This window comes from Rattus rattus, chromosome X (assembly GCF_011064425.1).
Source record: "Rattus rattus isolate New Zealand chromosome X, Rrattus_CSIRO_v1, whole genome shotgun sequence".
In the NCBI taxonomy this organism is placed as follows: Eukaryota; Metazoa; Chordata; class Mammalia; order Rodentia; family Muridae; genus Rattus; species Rattus rattus.
The window spans coordinates 114,113,139-114,125,569 of record NC_046172.1 but is presented as its reverse complement, the minus strand read 5'-3'; the positions used below and the strand labels follow the sequence as shown (position 1 = coordinate 114,125,569).

Genomic DNA, 12,431 nt, shown 5'->3' with positions numbered 1-12,431 from the left:
CACATTTACAGAATTGCAGGCTGAAATATCTTTATAGAAACCAAGTTTTTGCTGAAACATTGACATTATGGGAGCATACATGTAATTTGCTGCCTTGGATTTGCTTTATTTTGTTTCATTTTGTTTGTTGTTTGTGGGGCTTAATTTTTTTTTTTTTTTTTTTTTTTTTTTTTGAATAGAGAAATTGGAGTAAGGAAATCCTTTTAGCCTGGAGTGAGAGTGACTTGCCATATTAAGTCTGTTTGAAAGTGCATCAATAAATTGGCTCCCACAGATTCTAAAACATAGACACTGGGGAGAAAAGATGTAAATATTAAGCACTTTAGCACATCTGTGGCCTAAATAGCTCAAAGCTGGAAAGCATGGGGAAAAAAGCTTTTTACATACAGAATGAAACCAGGGGAGAAACCAAACATTTCCTATGGGAATAAAGCTATGGTACTTCCCCATCTAAGGGGAAGTAGACTATTAGACACTCCCCCATAGCCGACTTCCTTTTCCTTCCTAAATTCCAGTGTTGGGTTGGCTGCTTTCATTTGGTTTTGCTTTGTTTCTTGCCATGTAGCCCAGGCTGGCCTTCAACTCCCCTAGCCTCTGCCTCCAGATGGCTGGAATTACAGGTGTACTATACCACAGCTGGTTAAACTTAGTTCTTAAAGAAAGGTGGTAGACTTTTATTTACCTTCTGCTCATAGCAGGCTTCTTTGGGACAAGGCATTTGGCATGCAGTACAAATCGTGGTGACAGGGATTAAGCTTTGCTTCCTTTCTTACCTAGGCACCCCGAGGATAGCACCCGGCATTTTCCACCATGTGCTTTGTTATTCATTCTGCCCAGAAGCGACTACTACCAAGGCCCTCTCACATCTTTGTATTAAACTACAACTTTCTCTATATCTCTTCTAAGACGTTACAGATCCACAGCATATCAAAAACATACTCTGGCTGGCTTAAGTAATGTTTTCAGCCTCGAGTTGTTGCTGCTGTTCTTGGAGTGTATTTTTTAAATTGCATGCGCTATCTGTGAAGAAGCAAAATTAAACCCAAGTGGAAATGGATGGGATTTTGGAATTGATTTTCTACAGCTATTTTAAATGATACTACTTGGAGTGGTGTAGCATGCAATTGTATGTAAATATTTTTAATGAGCACACTACTCTTTATTTCTAATAAGCTGATATAAAAAGCCAGGCATAATAGACATGTTAATCTCCTGTTCTTTTTCATGGGATTTTTCACAAGGGCTTAATTAATCTCTATGGTTGTACAATTCAGTCCCAATTACACCACACCTCTGCTGTAAATATTTCTCTCTCTCTCTCTCTCTCTCTCTCTCTCTCTCTCTCTCTCTCCCTCTCTCTCTATTTTCTTTGCTGTTTAAATGATTGCACAGTCAAGGATTTGTTTTATCTCTTTTAAAATCAAATTTTATGGTTAAGTTGGGAATCTGTATTCAGCTCTTCCAGTCAGGTTGGGAAGCTAAAGATATGGGTCTCTCATTATTTATTGGAGACAAAAGGACAAAAGAATTACTTTCCCTAGTGAGAAGGGGATACTTCTTTTTCAACATTTTTTATGAGCATACATTAATTATACATAATAATGGGTTTCATATGACATTTTCATACATGCTTATAATGTATTTGATCATACTCATTCCAATTACCCTCACTTGTCCCCTCCCACTCCTGCTGATTCCCCAGAAAGGGATGCTCTTCTGGGTGAGTTGGGAGGGGGCGTTCAGGCTAGTGCCTTGAGCTGGTCTTGTGGTTGGACCAGACTTGACTTTTTCTGAAACTGAGCAGGAATTTTTCCAAGTCAGCCCTGCTGCTGGGCTCTCCCTGTACCCACAACTACATCTGCCTATCACCACAAGTTCTAAGTGCTAAGTCTTGCTAGTCTTAATAGGATGGGTCCAAATACAGGAAACACCTTTGAAAGTTCACCTTTATAACAGGCTGATACAAAGCCTTCGATTTGCAAAGCAAACCAAATGCTGGCCCTTTGACTACCACCAAAAAAAGTTTGTTTTCAGAGAACCATAAATTATTCTTAGGTTTGACTTGTCTGTCACATACTGTGCCTCTGTTAACACTCATTTCACTTGGAGCCAACCCTATTAATGTCATATATTGTTTGCTGCCAATGGGAATTTGGTATTGGAATTGCTGACAAGGACACTAGCCAGGTTCTGGCAGATGGCAGTAGCAAGTATGGTATCAAATGCATATGAAAATTGTGGCCTCTTATCAACCAGAAGGAAAATAAAACACCAGACCAGCCATCTTTAGATTCCTCTTGGTAATTTTTAGGGGCGGGGTATTGGTGGCAGCTATTGGCCAATAGATGGCCAATCATAACTTCCTGCAGGGTTAGAGGCAGCTTTGGCTCTGGGCTGTGAGCTACCGGCAGAATGCATCCTCACTTGCATTCTTCAGCTGGGCAACACGCAACGCCATGGCACCGGCCCCAACAAAGGCCTGGTTTCCCTTTCCATTCCCAGGTCCTTGTGTATGGCCAGCAGCTCTAAGTTTACAAAGACGCCAAACAGCCAGAAGAATTAGGGTTTATGTTTCCTTTCAGTCTTTCACAAACACATTAGCAATCAATCTGGCCTTTCCTCACCACTAGGGGAATAAGTAGATACAAAATGCACCCCCTATTTAAACCTCTGATTTTAGATGTTTATTATCTATTCATAATATTTTTATTTGAAGCCAGCAATGTATCTTGGCTTGCGAAGGAATGTGCTTTCTGTATGTGGCGGTCCTGACACTTTGACAGTGATGAACACATTTACATTGTGCTCCACTTGTTTGCAAAAGTCGCCTTTTCGCTAGCACATCAAAAGCATTTTTTTCTCTCTCCTCTAGTACAATGGCATATTCATGCTGTCAGCCTTTCCTTAAAGGTTAGAGGCATCACTTTATTGGTGCTTACCACAATGCAGTCTGAAACTTCATTTGCTGCTACTTTAAAATACCGCGCTTCACAGAAATCTGTTCATTGTTGGTGACTTCGGAATTGTAGTTTAGAGAAATGACCTCACACTTTAAAATGTTGTGTAGCATTTGTTGTAAATTGAAGATAAAATGTCGATGACCAACTTCGATTTTGTTTACATTTTGATAGTTAAAATCTCCCCCCACCCCCCACACACACACTAGAAAATTTAGGTAGAGGCTCAGCTGGGGTAGCAGCTGAGGGGGACACCAAGCCTTCTAGAAAGGAATATTCCTTTCTGGTTCTTGCCATGGAAGTACCCAGAGGAGTAGACAATGGGGATCATTTGCTTGTCATTCATTAGAACTGGAATGTAAAAGAGAAAACCCCATTTAAGTTAACTGTTGGGCTCAGCTGTTAAGAGCGCTTAATTGCTCTTCTAGAGGTTCCATTGGTTCCCATCACCTACATCAGGTGCCCCACAATCACCTCTGTCTCCAGCTCCAGAGGATCAGACCACTGTGGCTCCACTGGTGCACACTCTTCATTTGCATACATTCACACACAGACAAATTAATAAATGATAGTAAAAAGGGGATGGAGAATGGCTCAGCTGGACTGCTCTTCCAGAGGTCCTGAGTTCGATTCCCGGCAACCACATGGTGGCTTGCAGCCATCTGTAATGAAATCCAATGCCCTCTTCTAGTGTGTCTGAGGACAGCTACAGTGTACTCATATATAATAAATAAATCTTTAAAAAAAAGAAATGATAATAAAACTTTTTAAATTTATGTTTAATAACTATGCATCCTTTTCCTCCTTGGGTGTGGAGAGGGATTTCATTTCTAAGAGTTCTTCTACTTCTGTGCAAATATCAGGTAAAAATACCAACTCATAATCGCCAAGTGCACAGATGGGAGGAAAACAAAGAACAGCTTATTTTCTTTAAGGAATCCAGTGCTTGTTGGAAAATGAATGCCAGGTTCCTCCAAAGTCTAACAGTGACTTTCAGGTATCAGTGACACGACCACAAATGGACAAAGTTTGTGCAGGGCATGTTGGCTCATGGTTTCAGTGGACTACAAAAAAAGCATTTGTGTTACTACTAAACTAATCGAGGCCCTCACATTGGAAAATGAGCTTATCTTATCCCCCAAATGGCATGCCTCTAAGTTTCATTATGTGAAGTCATTAGAATTCCCAGAACACTTTCATTCTGTTATCCAACTGTGCACTCAGGGATCTGCAATGTCTCACCAAACGAAACGAAACGAAAAGAATTGTTGCACCAGGATTGTAACTGATTTATGTTTTCAAGTCTCGTAAATGGAACCTGAAAGGAAAAGATCCCAGGGAAGTGTCTGGGAGAACAGGCATGGGACTCTGCCCTCAGCCTCACGGCTGGCAGCTGGAATGCTGGCTTGAACACTGCCAGTGATAGACGAGTCCTGATTGAATTGCCGCAGAACAGAAACTTCACACTTTAGCATACTACGGATACATAATGTAGAGATGCAGTGTGAACGCGTGGAAATGACTAGAAAATATGAATAAATTGGGGGGGGGGAGGAAAGTCTGTTTTCTTTCTCTCTCCAGAAAGAAAAGACTGTCAATTAATCAAAACTGATGCTCACACCTGAACTAATGATTTACTCTCTTGTGTTTTTCTCCAAACCTTGTTAGATGCCATGCTGATGGTGGCAGAGAGGCTGGAGGGTCCTTTCAACATCGAGTCCGTTATGGATCCCATCGATGTGAAGATTTCTGATGCTATCATGAACATGCAGGATAATAGTGTTCAGGTGTCTCAGAAGGTACCGAAGGCAGGATGCTGGGCAGGATGGCTAGAGATACCCTCTGTCCTGTCCTGTATCGTCCCTAATATAAACTTATTCCAATGCAGGTTTTCCAGGGCTGTGGACCTCCAAAGCCTCTCCCGGCTGGACGAATTTCTCGTTCCATCTCTGAAAGTGCCTTCAGTGCTCGATTCAGACCTTATCATCCAGAGCAACGCCCAACTACAGCAGCTGGCACTAGTTTGGACCGACTGGTGAGCACTTTAAGAGGGATGGGTGTGTTTAATGGCAAGGAACTGCAAACGTTTGCTTAAAAATGAACTTTTCATTGGAAAGCATACAAGTGTGAGCCTTTCACATTCTGCCTTTTTAATGTAGTTATATGTGGGTGGCAGTAAATGTGCCTCGTTTTCTGTCTCAGAATGTTCCTGTATCGTCTAGGAAATGGGGTGTAACGCCTTTCATCTCCTGACTTCCCTTTAATGTCACTGAGTGTTTACTGAGCATCTGCCGTATACCTGCCTGCCAGTAGGTTATGCCGAAGGGGAAGCTCAGAGCAGTAAGACAGGCCTTAATCTCAAAAGACCTCAACAAAGGGAGAGGGTCACCAGTCTAAGCTGTCCAATAGGTACCAAAATAGCCTAGGACTAAATCCTGAATTGATTTCATAGAACATTAACGTGTTATGGTCATGCATGGATTTATTTTTGGTCAATAAAATTAATAATGTCAATTTAAGACATCCTAACATTATGTGTGCCACACCCAAAACATCCAGACATGATCATCACCCACCTTGTACGGAGTAAATCAATGAACAAGTACGTACCTCTGGGTAGAAAAGATATCTTTACCATTGGCTACTCCTTCCCAATCACCTTTTCAAAGTAAATGTACTCCTACAGAAAAGCAATCTTGATTCAGTCCATCTTCACTGTGTTTTCAAAACTTTCAGCGATGCATTTTAGTGTACTGGATTTTAAAGTTAAAGTGGTTTGAGGGCAGAAAGCCACAAGGTAAGGTGAAAGGAGATAATAGTATGCGAGGAGGATAATTAGATACTTTTGTGCAAGTATCAGGTAAAAATACCAACTCACAGTCCCCAGATGCACAGATGGCAGGAAAACAAAGAACAGCTTGTTTTCTTTAAGGAATCCAGTACTTGCTAGAAAATGCTAGGTTCCTCCAAAGTCTAAAAGTGACTTGTGGGTATCAGCGAAGCGACACACCACAAATGAACAAGATTACATATATGGCAGCATTCTGTGGCAACCTGGGACCATAGAGCAGGAAGGAAGCCTGACAGGGTACTGATGTGAAAGGAGGACGCATAATGCCAGTTAAGTTTTCCTGTGTGATGTGGATAAAACCTTAGAGCGAAAGACTGTGTTTGCAGAGTACAGGACTCAGATGGCAGGTACATGAGGAGGTAGACAGCGGATCCAGACAGCTCCTTTAGAGTTTGCATTTGAGCTATTAATTCCTGAGAGAGATGATTTCTTTCTGAGGGTAAGACCTGTATGTTTTCTTCAGCTGGTATTGAAACTGTGAGATGTATATAATCCACATTAGAAATGATCAAAAGGTATATCTATTAAATAGTTGGAATTTGGCTTGGTTGGTTGTGATGGCTTTGTGTTAGCAACATTATTTGCCTGCTTCTGGTTTTAATTATCATTTCATATATATGGGTGTTTGGCTTGCATGTATGTGTGTATGGCCTGTGTACCTGGTAAGTGAAAGGGCATCAGATCCTCTGAAACTGAAGTTACAAACCCTCGTGAGCTATCAAGTGGGTACTAGGAATAAACCCAGATTCTCCCGTTGTTTGAATTAAATATGTATATAATATGTTTTGATCATATATATTCCTATTACCCTTTTTATTGGATATTTATATTTCCAATGTTATCCCTTTCCCCTCTTCTCCAATCCCCCTCCTCCCTTTGCTTTGATGAAGATGCTCCCACTACCCATCCACTCCCACTGGCTTTCTCCTACACTGTGGAAACAAGCCTTCACAGGACCAAGGGCTTCTCCTCCTATTGATGCCAGATAAAGCCATCCTCTGCTACATATGTGGCTTGAGTCATAGGTCCCTCCATGTGTACTCATTGGTTGGTGGTTTAGTCCCTAGGAGCTCTGGGGAGAGGGGAGACTAGTTAGTTGATATTGTTGCCAGCCCCTTCAGCTCCTTCAATTCTTTCTCTAACTCCTCCAGTTCAATGTTCTCAGTTCAATGATTGGCTGTGAGAATCTGCCTCTGTATTCGTCATGCTCTGGCAGAGCCTCTCAGGAGACAGCTCTATCAGACTCCTGTCAGCATGTACTTTTTGGTATCAGCAATAATGTCTGGGTTTGGTGACTGTATGTATATGGGCTGGATCCCCAGGTAGGGCAGGGTTTGAATTGAATGGCCTTTCCTTTAGTCTCTGCTCCAAACTTTGTCTCCATATCTCCTCCTGTGAATATTTCTGTTTCCCCTTCTAAGATGGACTGAAGCATCCACACTTTGGTCATCTTTCTTTAGCTTCGTGTGGTTTGTGGATTGTAACTTGGGTAATCTGAGCTTTTGGGCTAATATACACTTATCAGTGAGTGCACACCACATGTGTTTTTCTGTGATTGGGTTACCTCACTCAGGATGATATTTTCCAGTTCCATCCATTTGCCTATGAATTTCATGCAGTCATTGTTTTTAATAGCTAAGTAATATTCCATTGTGGAGATGTACCACATTTTCTGTATCCATTCCTCTGTTGAAGGGCATCTGGGTTCTTTCCAGCTTCTGGCTATTATAAATAAGGCTGCTATGAACATAGCGGATCATGTGTCTTTGTTGTATGTTGGAGCATCTTTTGGGTATATGGCTGGGGAGAGTTATGGTCCTCAGGTAGTAAATGTCCAGTTTTCTGAGGAACCTCCAGACTGATTTCCAGAGTGGTTGTACCAGTCTGCAATCCCACCAACAATGGGGGAGTGTTCCTCTTTCTCCACATCCTCGTCAGCATCTGTTATCACCTGAGTTTTTGATCTTAGCCATTTTGACTGGTGTGAGGAGAAACACAGGGTTGTTTTGATTTGCGTTTCCATGATGACTAAGGATGTTTACATTTCATTTTTTAGATGGTTCTCAGCCATCATTTGATATTCCTCAGTTGAGAATTCTTTGCTTAGCTCGGTACCCAATTTAATAGGGTTTTTTGTCTCTCTGCAGTCTAACTTCTTGAGTTCTTTGTATATTTTGGATATTAGCCCTCTATCAGATGTAGGATTGGTAAAGATCTTTTCCCAATCTGTTGGTTGCTGTTTTGTCCGAATGACAGTGTCCTTTGCCTTACAGAAACTTTGCAGTTTTATCAGGTCCCATTTGTTGATTCTTGATCTTAGAGCACAAGACGTTGGTGTTCTGTTCAGGAAATTTTCTCCAGTGCCCATGTGTTTGAGGCTCTTCCCCACTTTTTCTTCTATTAGTTTCAGTGTATCTGGTTTGATGTGAAGGTCCTTGATCCACTAGGACTTGAGCTTTTTACAGGGCACTAAGAATGGATCAATTTGCATTCTTCTACCTGCTGACCGCCAGTTGAACCAGCACCATTTGTTGAAAACCCTATTAACCTTTTTGTCCTTTTCCAAATTAGTCCCCTTTCTACTTGTATGTCACATGTGTGTGTCCCAATGAGTTTAATAGGGTTCATTAAAGAAGCAAGGGTAAGGGGTTATTTACAGAATCATAGGCAGCTTGTCAGTGGCTATACCTCTGACAAGAATGGAATGAGGTTTTCCTTTGTGCCCCAGGCTGATTTGGAACTCAGTATAGATCAGCCACCACTAACCTCAACCTTGAAACCTTCCTCCTTAACCTCCTTCCTGCTGGAATCATACATGGTAGTTTTGTATTCATACATGGATGGCCCATCCTTTTTCTTTTTTTCCCCCTTAGGTTACTGATGTCAAGGAGAAACTGAAGCAAGCTAAGAAGTTCTGGTCCTCTCTCCCAAGCACCGTTTGCAATGATGAGAGGATGGCAGCAGGAAATGAGAATGAGGATGACTGTTGGAACGGGAAGAGCAAAAGCAGGTCAGCCTCCCTCAGGGAAGTAGCATCTTCTCTCATCCGGGGTACCTGGCTTGCTTTCCAGCATGGCTCTCACAGCTGTTACCCAAGGGAAGCAGCTTTTAGTAGGTAGTGATGACACAAGGTTTCTGGATGACTCTAGGCATACCCATTTAGGTGTTCAAAAAGACATCCAGATACTTATAAAGAAGTAGCTTTGACAGTAGTTATATTCCAGTATTACAGCCTACTAAAAAACATTTAGTACCCGTGGCCCTTGGCTGAGGGGCCTAGCTTTTATAAAGCACCACTCCCCAAAAAGGCCATATTCTCTTTCTTGATGATTCTATGTGTCCCACCCTGGCACACTCTTTGACTGAGATAAGCACCCATCAAGAGGTAGTTTTGGTTTGACAGTGACCGAAAAAAGGATTACTTTCAAAAGGGTCTCTGAACCCCCAGTGAACTAGACTGTTGGGAGGAGGGCGGCAATGGGGGGAGGGTGGGGAGGGGAACACCCATAAGGAAGGGGAGGGGGGAGGGGGATGTTTGCCCGGAAACCGGGAAAGGGAATAACACTCGAAATGTATATAAGAAATATTCAAGTTAATTAAAAAAAAAAAAAACCAAAAGGGTCTCATTCAGATCACAGAAAGTACACATTCCTAGGATAAGGAGTAATTACAGTTGATTATAAATGGAAGAAATTCTATTCTACCGTGCTCAGTGGAGATCCTAAACAAATCTTCGGTCTCCTCTACTCAGTGATCATCTCAACAGGACCATTTCTTCCTTTCAGGTACCTGTTTGCAGTGACAGGAAACGGATTAGCCAACCAGGGCAACAACCCAGAAGTGCAGGTTGACACCAGCAAGCCGGACATTCTGATCCTTCGTCAAATCATGGCCCTTCGGGTTATGACCAGTAAAATGAAGAATGCTTACAACGGAAATGACGTGGACTTCTTTGATATCAGTAAGGCTTGGTGTCTTTCAAATACAGGGTTTGTTCTTCTCTGACTTGATTAGAATGTGTGCAATGGACTCCCTGTTCTCTTCTTTTCAATGTAGGCGATGAGAGTAGTGGAGAGGGAAGCGGAAGCGGATGTGAATATCAGCAGTGCCCTTCAGAGTTTGAGTACAACGCCACTGACCATTCTGGGAAGAGTGCCAACGAGAAAGCTGACAGTGCCGGTGGTGCCCCTGCAGAGGCAAAGCCCTATCTCCTCGCTGCCCTCTGCATCCTGTTCCTCGCTGTGCAGGGAGAGTGGAGATAATTGTCAAACTCTGAGTAAAAGTGTTCATCATCAGAAAGTTCAAAGGCACCAGTTCTCACTTTTTTTTTTTTTAACCATCCTAGTGACTTTGCTTTTAAATGAATGGACAACAATGTACAGTTTTTACTGTGTGGCCACTGGTTTAAGCAATGTTGACTTGTTGACTTTGTTTTTCTCATTCAGTTTGAGGGGACAGGGGCCTCCTGCCTTTAAGTGTGTCCCTCCGCACTCCCCTCCTTTGAGACTCGTGTTATGCGCGGCTAGAGGTGTAGTTACAGAACTGTAGTTAGTTGTGTATTGGTGATCTTGTTTTCTTTGTTGGTTTTTCTCATTTTATTTGTGGGGTTTTCCTTTTCCAATTATGGTCTCACCTTGTTTCTCACAAGAAAACCAGGGTCGTTTCTTGGCATGTAACATGTACGTATTTCTGAAATATTAAATAGCTGTACAGAAGCAGGATTATTTATCATGTTATCTTATTAAAAGAAAAAGCCCAAACAAGCTAAAAATTTTCCATTATCCCTGTTGTTTTAGCTGCCTTATCGGGAGAGAAGTGGAGTTGACTTTGGGTTTTCTTTCTTTCTTTCTTTCTTTCTTTCTTTCTTTCTTTCTTTCTTTCTTTCTTTCTTCCTTTCTCTCTCTCTCTCTCTCTCTCTTTCTTTCTTTCTTTCTTTCTTTCTTTCTTTCTTTCTTTCTTTCTTTCTTTCTTTCTTTCTTTCTTTCTTTCTTTCTTTCATTTGTACTAAGTTAGGACAGAATGTGAAGGCACAAGCAGGGTTCTGAGCCAATTGCCAGACTGTATTCAAACACCAGGACAAGAACAGAATGGGACTTCATTCATAGTCGAAGGTTGGAAAAGACTGCAAATCACCCATTTTTAATGAGTTGAATGATACATAACTCGATTTCTTGAACCCACCCAAACTTAAAAATGGACCTCATCCAGAAAAGATTCTTGATGTAGTGTCCCTTGAAAGAACGACTTTCAGGATGTCCCACTTAGTTCATAGACACCCTTTGGCTTGAGGTGTTTATTGAACACCAGACAAGTTAGGAAGTCACAGTGTACCAATTAGTGCTGACACTCTGTTTTAATCCCAATGGCAGTAGCAAGTGACCAGAGATCTCATTTCTTCCCGGTGTTAGACTGATGCAGCTTTCTGACCCACTGACCACTGTGGGAAGAATGCTGTAAAAGGGAGCTGTCTGGCAGCTAGCCAGAACTGGGTGGGGTATAACCTGGGCTTAGTGACTAGTGGTCAACCTCCTTTCCGGCCGATTTTGTTTGTGTGTACATACTTGCATTGGTTTTATTATTTTTTTTTGGCGGGGGGTATGTTTGTTTTAGATTCCAGTTTTTAAAATAGTGTATGGCTATGTACTTTGATTTTTTTTTTTTTGCCTACTCTTTTTGATCAGTCAAATGAAGGACTTAGAGTGGTCTCCATCCATTTGCGACCCATCCCAGCCACGGCGCTCATAGGGAGGAGAGCTGAGTGTTGAGATACGGTGTCTTATCTGTGGGAGGGGTGAGAATAGAGCACATCTTCTCAGTGACTCTTAGCCACATGGATGGGGTGGTGAAGGCTCTAACTGTTGTCCCAGGCCAAAGACTATCCATTGCCTTGCCCCCTTGGAAGCCCCTTCCTTGTATACAAATAACTGGTCAGAGAATCTGGAGAACATAGACCATTTCAAAATGAGTTCTCAGGTCTTCAGAAAGACAACAACCATGCAAGTCTCTTCCTGCTCTAAAAGTCATTTAGATCACAGAATTCTACTGAACTGAAAGCCCACACAGAGGTGGTTCAATCTTCAGCTGTAAGAGGAAAACTCTATTTTTATATTGAAACAGAATTACTTGATAGCTCAGGGTCTACATTTCATTCAACTTTTTACACCAAATTCTGAAGAATGGTCAAACTAAAAATATTGGGGGGTGTTGTAAACAGAGGCTTAATTTTATTAGAAGTAGCCAGTTATTTATTAAAGCACGATGTTAATAAACTAGGCATATTCCGGCTGGTTGTGTATAAGTGGTTTTTTTTTTTCTTAAAGCAAATCACAGAAAATATAACTCCATTTATATAAGAGGAAAACGAGATTGTAAATAGCTGGGCTGCCTTGTGAAAACTTGGAAAAATGTGCTGATAGTTAGAAGTACCTCAGTTGTGAGGAATTTCCTTTTTAGCTTAGACTGCTATTACTTTTACTTGGTAGAAATGAATCTGGTCTCCAAAATATGGCTCAAAGAGTTGTCCCTGTAGACCTTGTTAGATTGTTTTTAATTTAAAACCTTGAACTCTGCCCAGCTGTTTTCTTTCAGTCAAGTCCTCCAACCTAATAACATTTTCCGAATTA

The 12,431-nt window shown here is 41.6% G+C and overlaps 1 protein-coding gene across 1 annotated transcript in view; it reads left to right on the top strand.

Annotated features, from left to right (window-relative positions):
* Gpc4 (glypican 4) overlaps positions 1-10,574 on the top strand; it is a 109,382-nt gene extending 98,808 nt beyond the window's left edge. The window contains 5 exon segments of the mRNA XM_032890083.1: positions 4,626-4,756; positions 4,846-4,992; positions 8,682-8,818; positions 9,594-9,769; positions 9,865-10,574. Of these exon segments, the coding sequence (XP_032745974.1) occupies positions 4,626-4,756; positions 4,846-4,992; positions 8,682-8,818; positions 9,594-9,769; positions 9,865-10,070 (797 nt within the window). The 3' untranslated portion in view covers positions 10,071-10,574.
* Positions 10,575-12,431: the final 1,857 nt, after the last annotated feature.